This window comes from Rhea americana, unplaced genomic scaffold (assembly GCF_003343005.1).
Source record: "Rhea americana isolate MKP2758 unplaced genomic scaffold, rheAme1 scaffold_162, whole genome shotgun sequence".
Classification (NCBI taxonomy): Eukaryota; Metazoa; Chordata; class Aves; order Rheiformes; family Rheidae; genus Rhea; species Rhea americana.
In genome coordinates, this window is record NW_028185728.1 from 920,668 (window position 1) to 940,111 (window position 19,444).

General features: G+C 48.7%; 1 protein-coding gene across 1 annotated transcript; it reads left to right on the forward strand.

The window, feature by feature from the left end:
* Positions 1–12,095: 12,095 nt before the first annotated feature.
* FMO1 (flavin containing dimethylaniline monoxygenase 1) lies at positions 12,096–19,274 on the forward strand. Its single transcript, XM_085300226.1, has 9 exons — positions 12,096–12,169; positions 13,196–13,336; positions 13,475–13,663; positions 13,753–13,915; positions 14,487–14,629; positions 15,010–15,209; positions 15,791–16,146; positions 16,971–17,043; positions 18,210–19,274. Exons 2-9 carry the CDS (start codon positions 13,211–13,213, stop codon positions 18,550–18,552), a joined length of 1,593 nt encoding a protein of 530 aa, XP_085156352.1. The 5' UTR covers positions 12,096–12,169; positions 13,196–13,210; the 3' UTR covers positions 18,553–19,274.
* The last annotated feature ends 170 nt before the right edge of the window (positions 19,275–19,444 follow it).

Here is a 19,444-nt window from a genome sequence, read left to right on the forward strand (position 1 = left end):
TTGCTTGAGTCCATCTATGCAGCATGCCAACCTGGGGCCAGGTTATAATGTCAGGAGAGATGGGTGATGGGTTCACAGCCACTCTGCAAATCCACCCTGGAGCCCATAACCCTCACCTGAAGGGCATCCCCTCGGCACGTGGTACTTGCCTGTTAAGTGTTTTGCAGGTCAGAGACACATGCCCCAGGATTCCTTTTATACCAGCTTCTACTTCATTCTGCTGTTTACACGTACAAAGAATTACTTCACACATGTTGAAGCAATAACTGCATGTGGTACTTTCACTCATCATCAATCTGCTTGAAAAAAGGGGCTTTTCAAGCCAGAATTTTTTTGACATTGCTTCTGTTGGAAGGCTTTAGGGTACCAACATCAAGACCAGCTGTAGGGTGAAAAGGAAGCAAAACTGCACTGTGTCCTGCAGACCAAACGCCAAGGCAATTATTTCTGTTCTGCTGGAGCAAGTCCTTCACCTAGCATGTGCTGGTTTGGTAGCCCATGCCACCTCTTGCAGCCCAGAGCTACGTAAGGGCAGGAGGTAACACACCAGCAATAACCAAGGTAGAGAGGAGCTGCTTACCCTGTCCTGAGCCACCTGAGGGCTGTGCTCTTGCTCTCTCTGCAGATCACAAAAGCTTGCTTCTCAGAAACGCCCATCGGTTCAAGGGGTTTGAGCCAGCTGGGCCCAGGCTGACCCACGGTTCGCAGCTGAGATGACCCACTGTTCGCAGCTGAGATGGCTATTTTAAGGCAAGTTAGAGTGTGAAGCAGAGCCACAAGCCGCTTCTTGAGCTCCAAAATTGTCTTGTTTGGCATTGGCATAATGCAGGGACTACATACTGATRCATTTGCTATAGTTTCCTTTTTGACAAAAGCCACCAGCATTAAAAAAAAAGAAAAAAARGGGGGGAAAAAARRAAAAAAAAAGCTAGGACTCAGGACTTCTCAACCACTGGTCAGTGGGCTATTGATTCCTGCTTCCTGTTAGTCTCAGTGACAGCTGTTTTTAATGTTGTGATGGTTTGTATTGGTCACCATACATAGATCTGTATGTCCCACTGGAGCCCGTTTGAGGTAAAAACTGTTTATAGAGTGCTGCTACAAGCACTTGTCTAGGAATAGGGTTAACAAGTTGCATATGTGCCAGATGGGGAGGCTGTTTCCAGGAGAATAACAGCCRAGCAGCTGTACACGAGGAAGGTGGGAGATGGTTGGCTTGTGCACAGCTTGCCAGGGCTGCTGTCTGCTGGGCCCATGGCCTGGAGGAGGCTAAGCCCTGCTAAGAGAGGCTGAAATCCTCCAGCCTGTCTTTGGCTAGAAGTAAATGAAGGTTAACTATGAAGGTGGAAAGGTACCATCCTACATCACCTGGGGAAGAGGAACAGCCCAAATAACCCAGTCAGCACCTGCCTCTCCATACATGCCAGTCCTGCATCCCATGGGTGTGCAGATGCTTTATCTGGCTCTTTGTATAAGTGCTACATGGCCAGAGCTGAATGATTTGCCAATATTGGGTCATTTGTCCCTTATCCCTCACCAAAGGAGGCTTTAAACCTTTTAAAATACACCATGACTGTTTGATCTGGGGATCTGATGCTGGCAGCGATTGTCCAGTAAAGATAGCGGCAAGGCTAAGATTTTGTCAGGATGAGGTTTAGGCTATTTCACAGCAAAGACATATATACAAATTACTTGCAGTCTAGGTTACTGCATTAAACTTTGATGAAAGCCACATAGTGCTTTAAAAAATAGCAATGATGAGAGCTGTTGTTTCACAAAAATTTATTGCCCTTGGCTTGTTCCTGCCCTCCTGGCTGACCCTTTCGCTTGGGGGTCTTAGCTCTGTCAGACACAGCAAGGGCACGTTCCCTGCACGTGGAGAGGTGTTTGGTAATCTGGGCTTTCCTTGCCGCTGAAACAACACCTTGCACACAGGCACAGTGATCCATCATCACGGGAGCACTGCGGGGGGAGGTCCCTTCGTATTAGCAAACTGATCTCACTGGACTGACACTAATACCAGTCCCACCACCCTGCCGGGAAAACAACTTTGTAGCAAAGCTGTGACTTTGCGTAGTACAAACTATGCTGAAGAAGCCAGTGTGGTTTTTAAGGGTAGCATATGCATGGAAAACATCTTAAATATAATGTTACAAACTCAGCCTAGACTGGAATCCAGCTCTAAGAACTCTCAAAGAAATCGGAAGTCATTCGTGGGCATGTGGGTGCTCAACCCTCATATCCTATTTTTTTCTACTTGTTTGAAGACTTCCTTGTCTCCCAAGTTTCATGTTGTTTTACTGCAAAATCCTGCCCAGTTGGGCGAAACAAACTAATTTTTTTCCCCATGTATCCTTGCTATCTGCAGCAGCTGCGTTGTGCACGTGCTGTGCCTGGCGTTGGGAAATGGGGCACTGAGACTGCGGCTCCACGCGCTCTCGCGCTGCGCATTGCACTTTGGGGAGAGGGGCACGGTGAGGAGTGATGTGCTTCTGAGATGGTCTCCTCTCTGTGTGACAGTATTTTGCAGAAGCATTATATGTTACAAGCCCTCCAGTTATCTTAAAACATCTGCCAAAAAATAATGGGTCTCTTTTGCCATACTTAGAGAACAGTGGCTCCCATTTCTGCCACATCAGCAGCAGCAAGACAGCGCTTCAACAATGCTCATAGGTCGCTTCCTTGATTTGCAGGAAAACTTGCTTACTACATTTTTCTGCTTCTTGGCTGAAGCAATATTGTAGTTAGGTTTTTGCAAGAACTGATGTGTTTCTTACGAACCATCTAAGCTTGGGCAAAGGCAGGTCTGTAATGCAGTGGTCCTGAAGCAAGGAATGAAATGGATCCCTGAGCCCAGCTTTCCTCCATCTCTTGACCCAGTATATAACTGGCCCTCAAAGCCTGAATCACAACATCCAGAGATTTTAAGTTGCTCCAAATGCCCTGAATATCCTTCTTTCCCTCCTTCCTTCCCTTCTTATAAGTATTGAGGGAGTTCAAGGGCTGGTATTTCACAGCCAGCAGTAGAAGACCTCTGACAAATTTGAGTGGAAAAGCACTTTGGTGGTTGGATGTAGCAGTGGAGCTCTCCCCAGAGGCCAAGCAGGTAGATGCATTGTGTTCTGCACCTTCATGGAGCCCCTTCAGAGCAGAGAGGTCTCCACCAGGGCAGTCATTCCCCAGGGAATGCTTCTCCATGTGCCCTCAGGACTGAAGCTCTGTCATGCAATGCTTCAATCTTTTAAAAGGTCTCCAGGGCAGAAGATACAATGGGGATTATCAGTACAAGATGGTGAAACACAGAACATGAAAATCCTGCTTAACACGTGCTGCAGATCAATGCCAGTTCTGTTTCAGGCCACACTTTTTTTTTAATAAGACAAAAAAATAATTTTATTATATGTTTATTATCTTCGATTTTGTTGCATTTTGTGACCAATACATGTTATAAGCCAAAAGCTAGACCTAGCCTCAGACACAGTGTGGGAAACGTATTAACCCCCTAATGTTGGTGTTAAAAGCAAAATGTTTAAACAAGCATCCGTAGATATGAAAAAGCTAAAAAAAAAAGATTGTAGTTCAGACAAGAATTTTAGGAAACCCTTCTCTTGCCCCCTTACTTTTTTCCATGTTGTGGTAAATAGAAAGGAAGAGATAGTTTTTTTCATCTCCATAGAAACAAAGCACTACTCAAAGGTAAAGCCTGGAACTTAAAACAAATGGCCAAAACCAGGTTGCACTTCTGCAGCTCAGGAAATCCATGGCAGAAGAGCTGTAGCATCCACAGCTGCTCCAGACAGATCTCAAACTTGTCCTAGATGTTTCCTCTGGGTCTTATAGCTCCTTCCAGCTCTACCTGGCCAGGCAGGGGAGACAGGAGGAAGCCTAAAACATCATCCTGACTCAGGGGGGGAAGAACCATTCAGCACACGATGGTGCAGGTAGCAGGCAACTCCCCAGGCTGTTGCTCTAGCTCATGTTTGTCTATTTGCAGTCTGGCTGCCTTGGCTGTGGTRGTCCTTGACCTCTCTCAGTCTTGACCTTCTCAGGTGTGTGTCAAGCTTGCAGAGAAATAACTCAATGCTCTATGGGGTGCAAGATAATTTTCTCTTAGAAATAACTTCTAATGTCAGCCCCAGGTGACACCACCCCAGGTGGTGGTGCTAATCTACATAAGCACTGAGCAGCTTCAAATTTCCAGGACCACCTGTGAGTGCTTAGCAACTTTTTAGACCTATTAGCAAGCCAATCAAAGGAATGAGGAAGACATTTATCAATTTAATCTAGAAACTCCCACTTAAACTGCTAGAGAGGCAATGCTGCAAAATCTCCTCAAATATAGCCAGATGGAGTTACCTCTGTGCTGATCAGCTTGTCTGCATTGTGAAGATAGAAGACTTAACAGCTACCTAGAAGGAAAGGATGAGGTCAGTTAAGAGCTCCTCTAGAGAAGATGGATCAGATGTTCCTGAGGTTTCTTCTCATCCTGYTTCCTGTGGGCTCAAAACTCTCAGAAACCAGAAAAGATCTGCCAGCTGATATAAACTGGTGTTTCTCCTCCAGTACCCATGCTGGCTGCTCCTCAGTAAAGCGAGTGAGTGGTGTGAGAGCAATATTTTGCTTGATGTTGSTGTTTTTTCCTCTAAACTATTACTTCTGGTAATAAATAAGCTCAAAAAATAGTCCTTCCAGGTGGGAGTCTGGATGTCCTAGTGTAATGTAGAAATGTATGTCTGCAAGGATGAAGAGCGCTGCTCTGGCTGTGCTCTGGGGAGCAGGAATGTCAAGTATGAGAACACTTCAGTTCAAGAGGCTCTTACGGAGACCACAGGAATGGAAAGCCCTTTAAATGGAAGGGGTTAGAAGTGTGGTTAATGTTTGCTAGAAGGGTGTCAACTGGCTGATTAACTTTTTTAAAAAACTCCTGAAGGCTGACCGATGGCTTCCACTGATAGTGGTGGTAGGAGGGTGTCTTCTGGCCTGTGTGTGAATATTTTAACCATGTGCTTTCTGGAGAGTGCCTGGTTACTGTTTGCTTACAAGTGCTATCCTGATGTGTAAATACTGTTGGCTCTGACAGTCTCTTTAAAAGCCATTAAATATGAAATAGCACAAACAGACCACAAGAGCCCCAGGAGAGAGGAGGAAAGTCTAAAGCCCTCCCTAGTTTTAAGCATTCTTTGGGCACATCTCCCAGGGCATGTGGAAGATAATTATGTTTACCTGCTTTGGGTTCTAGTACAAAGACATGGTGAGCAGCGAAGTGGACATGTGTCTGTTAGGGTTGTTCCTTTAAAGATTTTTTTTTTTCCAGCTATACAGAGAAGCTCATAACTCTACACTTTTAAAACCTTCAAAGCTAAGAAATTAAGAATTRCGGTTCTCATAGATTCATCAATAGAGTAGGAGACAACTGATGTAACACGGGTGGTAGCTTCTCCTTGTCAGAGTCCACAGGTTAAACACACGGGAAGTATGGTGACTTAAGATTAAATCAGGTTAAGTTTTGCTAAGGATGTGTTTGTAGAACATGCTACACTCCCTCTCCAGAGCCTTCCTTGCCTACTAGTAGGATCCCTCTCCTGTACCACCTGCTGCTGCCCATGCTAGTCACTCAAGGGGTCTGCACATCCTTTGGGTCTCCTTTACAGTGATGTCCTTCAGATTTCAGGAAAAGTTCAAGGTAATTCATATCTGACTTTGACAWGAAAGAAACACAAATGTACTGCAAATATCTGTGATCTCAAAGAAATGTTTGAGTGTCTTCTATGTACTGAGAATAGTAAATGATGTCTTTATTTTTTTTTCTTTCTTTCTTTTTGAGAAGTTGAAGGGGGGATTTCCTAGGATGAAATCCAGGTTTTTGGAAATAGAGGGAAAAAATATATTTTTCTCAACAGCAGCTTCTCATAATCTCCTTTCATCCCTTATATCATCACATATCTTAGCCTCATGGGAAGCAGGGGAAGCAATTACTGTGCTTGACTGACCAATCCTCTTCGGTTAGATGCCCAAAGTATCCCAGCTGTATTAGTCCACCCTGAGAGATGCAGTTCAATCCCCTTGTGTAAAGGCTAAGTACAATCCTGTTGTGAACACCAGATTCCCTCAGACCCCAATATTCTGAATAATGGGAGCAGATTAAAAATGTGGACTCATTTTCTGCATCTCTTAGAACTCACAGAGTTTGTGGGCATGGAAAGGAAACCTGTTTTTCTTATTGACTTCCTTAGCAATGACATGCTCTGAAAGCAGCTGACTGAAGCCTACAAAACAGCAAACTAGGCTATGCCAAGACATGTTGAAATTTAGATTTGTGCCTCCTTAACTCCAGGTGTTACTTGAGACAGAAGTGATAAAACTGGTGCCAGAGTTTTGCAGAGAATGTTTTTCATCTAGAGAGGACAAGAACCTGCTGAATTCCTTCCTATCTCATTTAGAAAAAAAATGGTTGTTTTGATCTCTTTATCCTCCTTTTGCCCACCCAGCTTTAAGTGGAGGAGGTGAGGAGAGGAAGCCTGTTGCAGAGTTGAGGCTTGCATGATGGCGGCATGATAACAAGGTGCTAGGACTGGCGAGCTTCACTCCTCGGGGAGAGAAGGGGGCTCTTCAGCATGCAGAATGCATGGGAGCAGCACCCTGTTCCTGATTCTCTTCCTGGACCATCACCACTTATCTACCCCTCCCTCCTAGGTTCCTATGTCTTCCCCAATACTCCCCAATTGCATTTAACTGGAATTTTGTTTGTGATCTGAAGWMAWAAAAAAAAAAAAAARAAAGAAAAGAAAAAAAGCTTGTGCATGCTGCTGAAACTATGAAACATTCCTCTTTCTTTTCACTTGTGATAGCCCCAAAGAAACCGTGTGCTGAGTTGTGATGTCTCAGCCTGTGCCTGGTGACCAAGCACCTCAAGCATCAATGGGGAAACAGATCCTTGCCCCCTGCTGGGTGACACTCCACCACTCACAGGTCTAGGAGCCCTCCCCTTCCCCTGTCTCATCACCCTCCTTGTTCCTCTTTGCTAACCTTGAGGACATGTGTCATGCAGCATGCCTCTGCCTCTGCAATGGGTGTGACTGTACCAGAGGGCTGGTGACACTGAGAGTCTGCTTCTGCAGAARGGTTAGAAAAATATTCTAGTAGAGGAACACCTGCTTGTTCTCAGTTCTTGCCACCAATTCAYCCAGGAACAGGAAGGAGAACTTGTACCTATGGAACACACATTGCTTACCGAAGCTAAGCAGCCAAGTTGCCGCCTCCCCTGCATGGATGTGCTCATGGAGCCACTTCTCCCAGCAGCTGCTCTGGGCACCGCTCCTGGCAGCATAGGGAGCACAGGTAGGTTTGGGCATCACAGCCCTGTAGACTGGTCAGCACCAGCCAGCAGCATGCTCAACCTCCATTCACCTTGTTTGGCAACACTGGGCTCATGTCCTTTCTTGTAATGCTTCCCAGCAGGGCAGCACCTTTCCACAGGCTACATACTGGGGCTGGTATGGCTAAACCACTGGTTCATTCTGGATGCAACCAGCACTCATGCCAGGGGCAGGGGSCAGTTTCTGACCAGGGTTGCGAAACATGTACTGAACGCAGTGTCCTGTGGTAGCTAGAGTCAAACATCTGGCAGAGCACCCAGGAGCCCTGGCCCACACTCATCTCCAGCAGAGAGAGAAGGGAGCACCCATGCGTTAGAGGCCAAATCAATGACTGGGCAGTTTTCCCAGACCAAGCCTTCAGTGTTTTGGAAAACTCCTGGGACTGCATGAYGGTATGGATTAAACACAGCTATCTATCTCAAATTGGGTAGCAGGAAGAGGGTAAATTAGGTTCCCAAACTAGAAATGGGTCACTTTAACGTGGCTCTGCTTTGCTTCACCTTGACCCTGGGCTAAAGCTTATTTTCCTCAAYAGCTTGAGAGAGGGAGCATTGCAGGGTCTAACTTTCTCCCCAAAGTGGATGGATGCAGCAGCAGATCCTACTTGCTTATAAAGCAGCAGAGCTGGCAACATCCATGGCTGGCCTCTGTGGCAGTGTCTGCTTCCTGCCCTTCTCCAGGCCAACCACAAGGATACTCTTCCCCTGAAACATGTCCTGGTGCCTGGACTGCCTGCTGCGAAAGTGCTAGTCTTGACCTCCTAAAGCCTTGTGGGGCAAGAAAGGGGTCTCAGGCAAACATATTTCCTAAAATTAACTTCACTAGAGCTGGGGATAGCTGCTAAATATTATATTTATGCAAAAAAATGAATTTCAGTGGGATCTTTTGCAAACATCCTATTCAACATAATCCTCACTTCTCAGGTGACACTCTGGCCTGAAAACCAGGCCATGAAGGTCTTTTCCAGCTCTGTGAATGTACAAAAGCTACTACTAAGCTGTTCTCTCACCTCTCTGCTCTGCACTGACTGTCTCCAGAGAGAAGCTGGAAAGGCAAATCGTAGCTTTCCCTGCCAGCCACAGCAGGGATGGCAGAATGCAGGGACCAGGAGCCTGTCCCCTGCAGAGCAGCAGCAAAAGTGAATAAAGCAACCACAATTTCACTCCACGTTTACAAGGGCTTTTCAGGGCCCAAGGCATGTGCATGTGTGTGTATAATTACAGTAATTATATCCCTGCTATCACACCATACATCTCCAATGATGCTGTTCCGTACTACAGGAATCTTCACAGAGGGCAACTCCCGCAGACCTGAGATAGACTACAGGAAAGTAATCTTCATGTTCCTACCGCTGCCCTATGCAGTACAACTAACCACATCCCTTCCTGCACCTCTAGACAGGCTCTGCACCTTAGAAATCCCACATGGCACAACCAAAAACCAAACTTTARACCCCACAAGCAAATCCCAAAGAGATTACCTGGCTAAGGCTGGGTCTCTAGGGTTCAGTAAGGAGAAGGCTAACAGCATGGCTTGCCCCTAAATCTCTCCATCTGCCCATGCCATCAAAAAAGATTTAAGTCTGCCTTTCCTTCACTCACTTCTCAGAAAACATTTCAYGAACTCCTGGAGAGACTGAATTCCCTCATCTGAGGTGGTTGGAGCTGTAGGTTGGATCCACTGCTGCTGCAGGCAGCAGCAATCTCATCCAAGGACCAGGGAGGGCTGCAGCAAAGGGATCCGGCCCCATTTCTATGCCATTGACTCTCCCACACCAAAACACAACTTGTTTTAGGCAGCTTCCCTGAACCGACCCTCCAAAAGCACTAATGCTGCCTCAGGGAAGCTCTCCTCAGCTGCAGTAGGGCTGCGCGAGTGCAGATCCTACTGTGTGCGATGCTTGGATGACTGCTGGCAAACCTGGAGAAACAGGAGCGAATAAGGAACAAAACATTTTCCTTCAAGGATTTCCTACTCTTTTTGCCAACTGCTGGTAAGCATCTATGCAGGTGCAAGGTATCACATACCTGGAAAAGGATCCATTCTCCAGGTAGGACGGAGGAGGCTGGTTGGGATCACAGGGTCTTTGGGGCACAGAGAGCCATTCTGGTCTCCAGATGGCACCAGTCATGGCTCTGACTTGCTGACCACAGCTTGTGGACCACACGGGAAAACCCTGCTATAGGTTTGTCTGCAGCGCGTTTGCAAAAATCTCTGTCTAAACCAAATGGGCTGTTAAAGAGAAGGATACGGCTCCTTTACCCTTTGTTTGGGAGAGTTTACAGCACAACCTGCCCTCCTTGAGTGCTACCAACACCACCACAGCACCAGGAATGTGAACCCCATCCCCTCCCACGCCGCAGGGGACAAACCTCTCTTTCTTTATTCTCTTTTTATTCCTAGTGTTTGGTTTTCATTCACCCGGGGATGAAGTTACAGCTTTGCTTTTCTCCCACAGGGATTTGAGTCATTTAAGTGTATTACTACATGTCAGGTGACCTCTTGTCTGTGTCAGCAAGAAATAAGTTTGGGGAAAAAAAAAAAAAAAAGCAGGTATTTCTCTGTTTCTTCACACACCTCCTGCCAGGGGAGGGAGGACACCCACATTGCTGTCCTGCTGCTAAGTGCAGCTGGGAGGCACCAGTCACCTATGTTTCAGTAAAGCAATTGAGCAGTTGCCAAACCTGGCTTTTCAAACAGGACCTGCTGCATGTGGCTAAACCCCGGTGCCAGAGCAGGATGGGAAAGCCAGCAGGACCTTGTCACACCAGCCTGAGGGGACTACCAGCAGCACTGAGCTCTCCAGGGGCTTACTGCATTTCCCAGAAGGTTCTCYGGACCTCCCAGAAGATGCTGGTGCCACCAGGAGCAGAGATTCCTGCAGGCACCTCCTGGCTCTGCTAATGCAGCTGAGCTGGATTGGCCCATTTGCAGGTGTCCCAGGTAAGGAACGAGCTCTCCCTGTTGTGGAGTGGGGATGTGGCTTTGAGGTCAACCACAGCTGCAGCCTTCGTGCTGCTGGTGACTCTGGTTGCCCTGCAGTGCCAGCGGCCCTGACAGCCTCATGAAGCAGGTAGGCTCCAGCCCTTTGGCCTAGCAGTCCTTGACTCCCCCCGACTACTCACGGCCACACACTGCCCCGTGAGCTTTGTCTGTGGAGAGTGGGGTTGCTCCCAGCACAAAGACCACAGATGGGAGCCAGCTGTGCTGAGTATCTTTGCACAATTATTARTTCCTCTTTTGACTTTAAGGCTAGTTTTCATGTTCTCCCCAAATGATGGGCTCTACCTCAAAATTTAGCAAGATTTTGCTGGGGATTGTTACTCTCACTGTTACCAATGTGCATTGCATTTCCACTGCTAGTTTCAACTTCCAGCTACAGGTATATCTCGTACCAATGTCTGCAGAACTAAAAGCACATTGCTAACAGATGGCTTTTCCCAGTGTTGGTCATTTTATGCTATAGTAAAGGTTGAACATCTCTGATGAAATACAGAGGCTGGAGCTGCTTTATTTACCACCCTCTGCTTCAAAAGAGCTCTTACAGAGAGACCGCTCTCTTACACCCTCCTCAGAGCTGATACCAAGTCGGGGCATATTGTCCCAAGAGCATGTTCTCCAGGGGGAAATGCTCCATCTTGATGGGGCTGGCACCTTTCCTCTTATTCCCTGGTCTTACACTGCAAAGTCTAATACGAGATTTCAACCCCCCACTCTCATTGGGATCTGACACTCATCAAGATAATCTGCCATGACCCTGTGGCAAAAGCATTGCGGTCCCTTTGAACACTGTGTTGCTAAAGGCATGGCCCTCTGCTGACAGTCTCCCCTTGGACTCTGTGTCCATTTGTATTCATTTGCGGGGATTTAATACTTTCTCTCAAATCGCTCCTACATATATTAAGTAGTGAGGATAAAGATTCCTCCTAAGTCACCCTTGCGCACTCCCCTTCTATGATAGTTTGCTTTTAGGGCACATCTTGCTGCTATGTGCTATGTTCTGCACTAGTATTTCTACATCCATTCCCAATCTTGTTGTATTTACAACCCTGCTATGTGTTTGCAACTGTTTTGGTCTCTCCCTGTTCGTGCAAGGTGCCTCTGGCTCCGAGGAGGACTTTGCCCACTGATAGCATGGATGGCTGCAGGCACAGCCATCCCTCCGTGCGTGTGGTGGGCTCCTGGAGGAGGGAGCGGGCAGAGCTGCCCTCGCAGCCCTCCACGTACACCGGGGCAGGCCAGCTGTGACGCTCCAGGGGCAAAGTCCTGCTGAAACCCTCCAGTCTGTTAGCAGCTTCAGCTACTTTTCTGGTAGCCAGCCAACAGGCAAGTGGAAACAGCCCCCCAAAATCTGGTTTCACTGAGCTTCCTACGGAGCAGGCGCTACGGGGGGAGCCAGCCCCTGGGCTTGGGAGTTCTTTGGGCTACCGTGAGCCATGGTTTGCTGTCCTTGCGCAAGCAGCACTGGTTTTCTTGCAGAAGGAAAAACACCGTGATTCTTTTTAGGGAGTCACTTGCAGCTATCGCRGCTGCCGACTTTGCCTCCGCTCGCGTTTCGCTGCTCCCGCACGGCGACAGATACTGGCCCATGCGCAGCACAGCTGTCCGTGTCCGGGCCGCTCCTCCCACGGCAAGCCCCAGTCGTGCAATCACCGCGGGGCAGCCACTCGGCGAGGGAGCTGCCTCCTTCCCCTGCCCCTGCAAGCGCTTCCCGCGTCGCCTATAAATCCCGCGCGCGGCTGCCGGGGAACAGCTCGCGGAGAGACGGCGTGCGTGACGAGCAAGGCTGGGAGGTAAGGCAGGAGCCCACGACGGGGACGCYGTTAATGGGCACGCTGGGCGTTAGCTCTGCACGCACCAGAGGCGTTTGCATCCCCTGCATCCGATGAGAAACCCGCTGCGGTGCGGCGAGCGCCCCAGACGTGCCGCGCRGGCATCCGACGGGCCCGCTGGAGGGGGGTGGTGAGCAAAACCCAAAGCAGATCCTGCAGCGTSAGGCCAGGGGCCAGCCCAAGAGCAAATAAGATGACAAATGCTGTGGATTGCTATCTCCAGCCCGAACGTGCCCATGGTTTGAGTCATGGCAGAAATTTTTGTGGTTAGCTGTTGCAGCTCCTTGCACGAGAAAGCGTGGTAGCAGCATGCACACAGTTAGCTGAAGCCGTGTTTCCTCGACACTATTTCTAGCTTCTGAGCATGGGGGTAGGAAGCTAGATGCTCTGCATAGCTATGTGTATTCTTACCCCACCAAAATAATAATAATAATAATAAAATAATGAGTAGCTTATACTAGCACTGAAAAAGAAAAATATCAAATTTTCATTTCAAACCTGCAAAGCAAAGGATTCTTTAATGTTGACTTTCTGCTGAAGGGTGAAATTGCTCACAGGGAAGTCAATGCTGTAGAGAAAAAACTGTATCCCACCCTTATTTTTTTTCCTTGTTGATAATTTTTTTCTGGTAAATAAGCAGTTGTTTTCTGTCTGGACCATGGCATAGGACCAGCTTATTGATGCAAAGACCGTGCGATGTGTAAAATCCCAATACACGCCCCCCCCCCACACCTTTTTTCAAGAAAGGCACTGGCAGATCTCCAAAGATTGAAATCCAAATATTTGCATGACTGATAAGGAGGGAGAACTTAGACACAGCTGTAAGCAAAAAAAGAAAAAGAAAAAAAAATTGGCAGCAATTTATGGCTGAACTACATATTTACTAAGCCGATCTCGGGGGCAAGCGCCAGGCTTTGCAGCCTGCTAACCGGGCTGCCTCGAAGCGCCGGCGGCTTGATTGATTTATTTTATTTTTAATTTAACCAGCGGAGAGGGGTCGCCATGCGGGTGGCGATCATCGGCGCCGGCGTCAGCGGCTTGACCTCCCTCAAGTGCTGCCTGGCCGAGGGGCTGGCGCCCACCTGCTTCGAGCGGAGCCAGGACATCGGCGGGCTCTGGCGGTACACGGTGGGTGGGAGGGCAACGCCGGCCGGCCGGCCCCGCTCCCCACGGCGGCGGCGGGGGGGACGGCGCCGGGGCRGGAGGAGGGGGGAAGATGGCGGGCGGGGAGGAGGCCGGAGCCGGGGCTGACGGCGGCGGCGCCAGGAGTGCATCGAAGATGGCAGGCCCAGCCTCTACGCCTCGGTGGTCAGCAACACCTCGAAGGAGATGTCGGCCTTCTCGGACTTCCCCTACCCCGAGGACTTCCCGGTGTTCATGCCCCACGCTCGCCTCCTGGAGTACCTCCGGCGCTACGCGGAGCACTTCGGCCTCCACCAGCACATCCAGTTCGGGGTGAGCGAGGCCGGGCGCGGGGAGGAAGAGCCGGGCCGCGGCCCGCGCCCCGCGCCGCCCGCTGACGCCCGCGCCGCCCCGCTCCGCAGACCGCCGTCGTCAGCGTCCGGAAGCGCCCCGACTTCGCCGCCACCGGCCAGTGGGACGTCGTCACCGAGACGGACGGGACGCGGGCGTCGCACGTCTTCGACGCCGTGATGGTCTGCAGCGGCAACTTCTGGGAGCCCACCCTCCCGCTGCACCGCTTTCCCGGTGCGGAGCGCCCTCGGGTCCCTCCCCAGCCCCCGGGGGGAAGCGAGAGCAGTTCCTGGCGACGGTTTGGTCTTCTCTCTTTCTTTAAGTACTTTTGAGGCCCCTCTCAGGAGAGGAGAAAAGGTTTGCAGGCTCTTCTGAACCTCTGCGTCCCCACCTAATAGAGGCCGCATCCCAAGGTGACACCTTCACCTAACGTGCTTCCCAGTCCCACGTTAGGATGCCTTCCTGCCCCCCGAAGTGAGGGTAACCTGCCTCACGCAGAGCTGACTCCACTGTGCAGCACCAACATGCCCTTAACCTCCTTGGAAGACCACGAGGAGTTGGGGATTTCTTTTTTCTGCTACCACAGAGAGCTCATTTGGGGAGTTAATATGTCAGACTTTCAAAGCCCAGACCTTGTTTTGGAGCGGAAACGTAGGTCCTGAACTTCTTCATGTCCCTGGTGGCCACTGATAGAAATTCCTTGTTCTTGCCATCTGGATTGTTTCTATTCCACTTGTCACTATGAAAACTGCAAATATTGATGCATGCTTGCTAAAGTAATTAAGAAGTTTTCCTTTTCCCCAAGGCATTGAGAAGTTTCAAGGCCAATACTTTCATAGCCGGCAGTACAAGCATCCAGACATGTTTCAGGGGAAAAGAGTCCTCGTGGTCGGCATGGGGAACTCAGGAGTGGACATTGCCGTGGAGGCCAGCCGCATAGCTGCGAAGGTACCAGTGCCAGCTGCTTTGACATGTGTGGGGAAGGTAACGTTGGCTTTGCTGTGCACAGCCAAGGGGTGCAATAGCTCTGTTTGCAAGCCATCAACGCAGGAAAAGTGAGCTGGGGACCTCTCTTCAAATCTGCCCTGCATGGTATCCAAACAGTATTTCTGTGTCCATATTTCTCTGTTGGAAATCTTCCATGAAAGAAGGATGATTGCTCTCTTCTCTTTTGTTTTGCCTTTTTCTCCTGCTGGGAGCAAATCCTAGATGCTGTCGCAGTTTTTTCATTGTGTAGCTGTCTGTGCTGTGCTTTGTCTGGGGTTGCTTTATAAAGGCAAAGAAACAAATTCTTCATTTGATTTTTTTGATTCTCTGCTATTTCCCAGGTGATGATTTGCACTGGCCGAGGTGCCTGGGTATTCGGCCGTGTATTTGACCACGGCTACCCATGGGACATGATTTTCAACACTCGCTTTATGAGCCTGGTTAGGAACAGCCTCCCAGGGGCCCTCACACGAGGCTTAATCAGCCACAAGGTGAACCAGCGGTTTAAGCATGAAAACTATGGCCTTCAGCCAGAGAACAGGTACTTCTCAGGTGGTTTCCCTTCAGCATGGTTTCAAAGGGGCTGTGTTGCAGGAGGATGGGGAGAGTTCCCTTTGCTCCTTGTCAGAGCCAGACTAGCACAGACACAAAAGCTGCAAGTGTGGGAACATGCAGAATGATCTCAGACTACAGTGCTGGGGATGACCCCTGAGGGGGTTTCCTAGTCCAGCTGAAGAAGGTGAGCTCTAGCCCTCTTAGGAGGTCAGAGAGAGAGCACTCCAGCAACAGCCAGACAAGTTTTTCCCAAGCAATTCCTCAGAAAAAAAGAGGAGGAAAGAGGTTTAAAGCATGGATCAGCTCTGAAAAGAGTAGGTATAAAGAATAATGGCAGGAACAGAGAAAGAATGAAGGAGACATACACCTGAGTAAATCGGGCTGTGGGACCRGGTGATACTACGGAAAGCATGAAACGCTCTAGTGTTTGGAGATGAGAGAGGCAGCACTGTTTGTCTTGGAGTAAATGAGGCTATGGGGCTGGAGAGCCCAGGTTCGGAGTAAATGGTACAGCGCAGAGCTTGTTCATGGTCTCCCGGCATTCAGAGCCCCTTGGTCTCTCTGCAGCTGCCTGGTACGTGAGCCTGTGTTGAACGATGACTTGCCAAGCTATATCCTCACGGGGAAGATCACCATAAAGCCAGGCGTGAAGGAGTTCAAGGAAAACTCAGTCATTTTCTACAACTGCCCTGAAGAGGAGCCTATTGATATTGTCGTCTTCTGCACAGGCTACAACGTTTCTTTCTCATTCCTTGAAGAAGCAGATATCAAGGTGGAAAACAAGCATGCATCCCTCTACAAATACGTGTTCCCAACTCATTTGCAGAGGCCCACCCTGGCTGTTCTTGGGCTGATCAAGCCACTTGGAGCAATCATGCCTGTGACAGAGATGCAAGCACGCTGGGTGACTCGTGTCTTCAAAGGTAGGAGAGTTAACATGAGCTCTCCTTTGCGCAAAAATGTACCTTAGACTGGGCACATCTTGTCCCCTGCATGCACCAGGAAGAATTTCTGTGCTTGGGAACATCACAGCTAAAAGCTCACAGTGGATGAGGGACCATTTCTAGGGCTCAGACTTACCTCTTCCCAAGTATTTCACTTCAGCTGAGCTACAGCAATGTGATTGCACACTTGGTCCAAACTGCATGCAAGTTCATGGGATCCACCTTAAACTACTGTTGTTGCCTGTTAAGCTAATGCTTTACTAACCCTGTCTTTTTTAACCCTGTCTGCTGGAAGCTAAGAGCATGCCCTTGGTTACTTACTGTGACTCAGCTGATGTATAGTCGCATATTTGAACCCATAAATATTTTCTCTCTGAAACACTTCAGAGCTCGGAGCACAGAGACAAATAATGTTCTTAAGAGGAAATAAAAAAACACACACACAAAAACAAAGACACTCCCCTTGGGCTGCAGCAATGCTCTTCGACAGAGTGCTGGAAAGCACTGGGATTTCTCTTAGGGACCATATTCTGGGGCTTGTGCAGCCCATCTCATGCTCCTCTCCTCCATCATCACCTGATGTCCTGACAGCACTAACCTGTAAGACTAGGAGAAAGTACCAGTGAATTTGTACAAACATGCAGAGTTGACTCCAGGCAGAATTCCCCACTGCCAAGCTAAATCAGAGAGATTGAGTATTCCTGCCCTTCTGGAGAAAAGCTTCCCGTATTTTGCACCACTAAATGAATTCACAAGTCTCCCCAGAAGTTAGACTTTGCAAGGTCCTCTCCTCTGTTTTCTAGGCTTGTGTCAGCTGCCTCCTCGGTCTGCCATGGAGAATGAAGTAATGGAGAAGAAGAAAAACAAAGCTCGGTGGTAAGACAGTCATCACAATCCCCAAGGCCTTCTGGTGGATTGAAAAGCCCCTGAAATTTTGGAGGCAGCAATATGTAGGCTCAAAAACTCTGCAGCTGTTCCTTGTATATATAGTGGAGGCAAGCTGGGCACTCTCAGATCCAGCCAAGGTTTTATTAGCTTGCACTGAGGAGATCCAATGTAACCTTCAAACTTGACACTGACATTTTGCATGTTGGTGACAAGAAGAACTCAATCCAGTGTAGTCAAGACTAAAACTTAGTTGGAGAGTTGGGAAAGTAGCCAGTGATCCCTAGGGACTGAGGGATAAATGGCAGAGAAATTGATGGTAATAAAGGCAAAGTAATTCAGCAGGAAAAAATTAACCTGACCTGTACATACAAAGTAAAATAAGCCTCACGTCTCAGGAAAGAACTCAGAGTCATTGTGTGACATTGTATTGGCATGTGCTTGATAGGCAGTCAAAAAGTCAAATCAAAGGCTAATTATTAGGAAATGAATGAGCTGAAACCATGAAATAAGGAGCTATATTAATCCATCGTTCACTTACATCACCGTAGTAGAAAAGATAATAAGACTGAAACAGAGAATTGCCACCGATTGCATAGAATAATTTCTGTACAGTACAAGRCTAAACAAGCATGGCTTCTTTCAACCAGATGAAGGTAAGGCATGAAGCTGTGGCTTCTGCAGAGATAGTAAATGGGAAGTAATTCTCCATACATTTTCACCAAACTCAAGTTTATTTCCACGGAGGCAAACTAAAGTTTGCTACCTTTTTCACAAGCACATGATTTCAGTGCAGAGAGGAAAGGAAAAATCGGGGGGGGGGAAACAGATTTGAGAAAGTCGTATGGAAAAAGATCCATCAAGGTGAACACAGAAGTAGCATCTGGACACCCATGTTGTGAAACGATTGAACGATGCATACTCGGAAGGTGTTCACCAGAACCAAGATCACTTTATATGAGCTCAGTTTGTTCTAGGCAGGAGTTGGAACTGGACAGCCCTCAATTCCCATTCTTCATGTCCAGTCCTTTACTAGAGGATGCCAGTCATGTCCAAATGTAGTAGTAATGCAGTTGAAGAGTATGTGATTTCTGTTCTCTCTGCTAAACCAGCTGACACCAGTCTCTCCCCCACCTCCTTTTCTCTAATTCATTAAGGTTTGGCCTGTCCTTCGATGAAGTCCTCAAAACTGATTGCCTCGTGTATTCAGATGAGATTGCCTCCTTCATTGGCGCGAAACCCAACGTGCTGGCACTGCTCTTCAGAGATCCCAAGCTGGCCCTCTCCATTTTCTTTGGCCCCTGCACCCCCTACCAGTTCCGGCTGCAAGGCCCTGGGCAATGGGATGGGGCACGACAAGCCATCCTTACCCAGTGGGACCGGATCCTGAAGCCAACGAGAACGCGAGTTACCAGCAGCTCTTCCAGTGCCTGGCCATCTTTCCTTACTCTGTTTGGGTTTCTTCTGCTCATGGCAGCAGTGTTTTTTGCTTTCCAGTAGCCCTGATGTGATTTAAAAGCCTGGTTTTTTGTCCTGGGGAATGTAATCTCAGATCAGACAGCTCCACAGGGTGTGCCAAGAGCGTGGAGGATGAAAGGGATTGCAACAGACAAGGAGAACAAGTTTAAAATTTTAACCAATAGCACCTAAATTCTCTTTCTTGTAGCTTCATCTTTGTGGGCCTGCTTAGCTGATGAAGCTGGTCATGCCAGCCTTCCCCCCTTCTCCCCCCCAAGCATTTTCCCCTGCCGCCGTGCTCCTCTTTGACCTGCCCCCATTGCTGCTGGTGTGATCACTGCTCGCTCACTCTGCAAAGCATGTCTGAACAGCTCCAACTAAGCTCCTTGTCCAGACTGGACTGACCTACAGCCAGAAAGGAAAACAGATGCCTAGCCCTGCTGCAAATCGGCCACGAATTGGTGTCTTTCAAAGAGGCTTTAGTCCTGCAAGAAGCTACCTGGACCGGTTACACAGGTCGGGCTGTACCTTCTTAGGACCTTAGAGCTTAGGAGCCGAAACACTTAAGCTGGGTTGAACTGGTGCATCTTTTCAGTGAAGGGGCCCTGCGTTTCACCTCTCTTCTGCCYTGGGCGCTTGTTCAGGAGGCAGTGGCTAGGATTTGAGTAAAGCTGGGCGGTCTTAGCTTCCCCAAGATGGTGCAATTCCTGGGCTTGCTTTCTGTATGGAGAGTCTTTTGCACAATAAAAGCTTTATCAGCAGGAGATCGCTGTCTGTGCCGAGGCAGCTGCCTTGTCATGTCCTTGCCTGGAGAGCTGGCCAGGCACTTGGGCCCCTCCTGAGGCTGGGCAGTGCTGGATCACTGTGAGCACACATCCTATAGCCTGGTGCCGAGAGGACAAAAATAAGGTCGTAGTGTACACATTCATTCCCC

What these genes read in the sequence shown, in the direction of transcription:
- FMO1 (XM_085300226.1), top strand. Translation starts at nt 13,211, where the DNA reads ATGCGGGTGGCGATCATCGGCGCCGGCGTCAGCGGCTTGACCTCCCTC. An exon ending in GCGGGCTCTGGCGGTACACG is followed by an intron (nt 13,337 to 13,474) that starts GTGGGTGGGAGG and finishes CGGCGGCGCCAG; the next exon opens with GAGTGCATCGAAGATGGCAG. An exon ending in ACCAGCACATCCAGTTCGGG is followed by an intron (nt 13,664 to 13,752) that starts GTGAGCGAGGCC and finishes CCCGCTCCGCAG; the next exon opens with ACCGCCGTCGTCAGCGTCCG.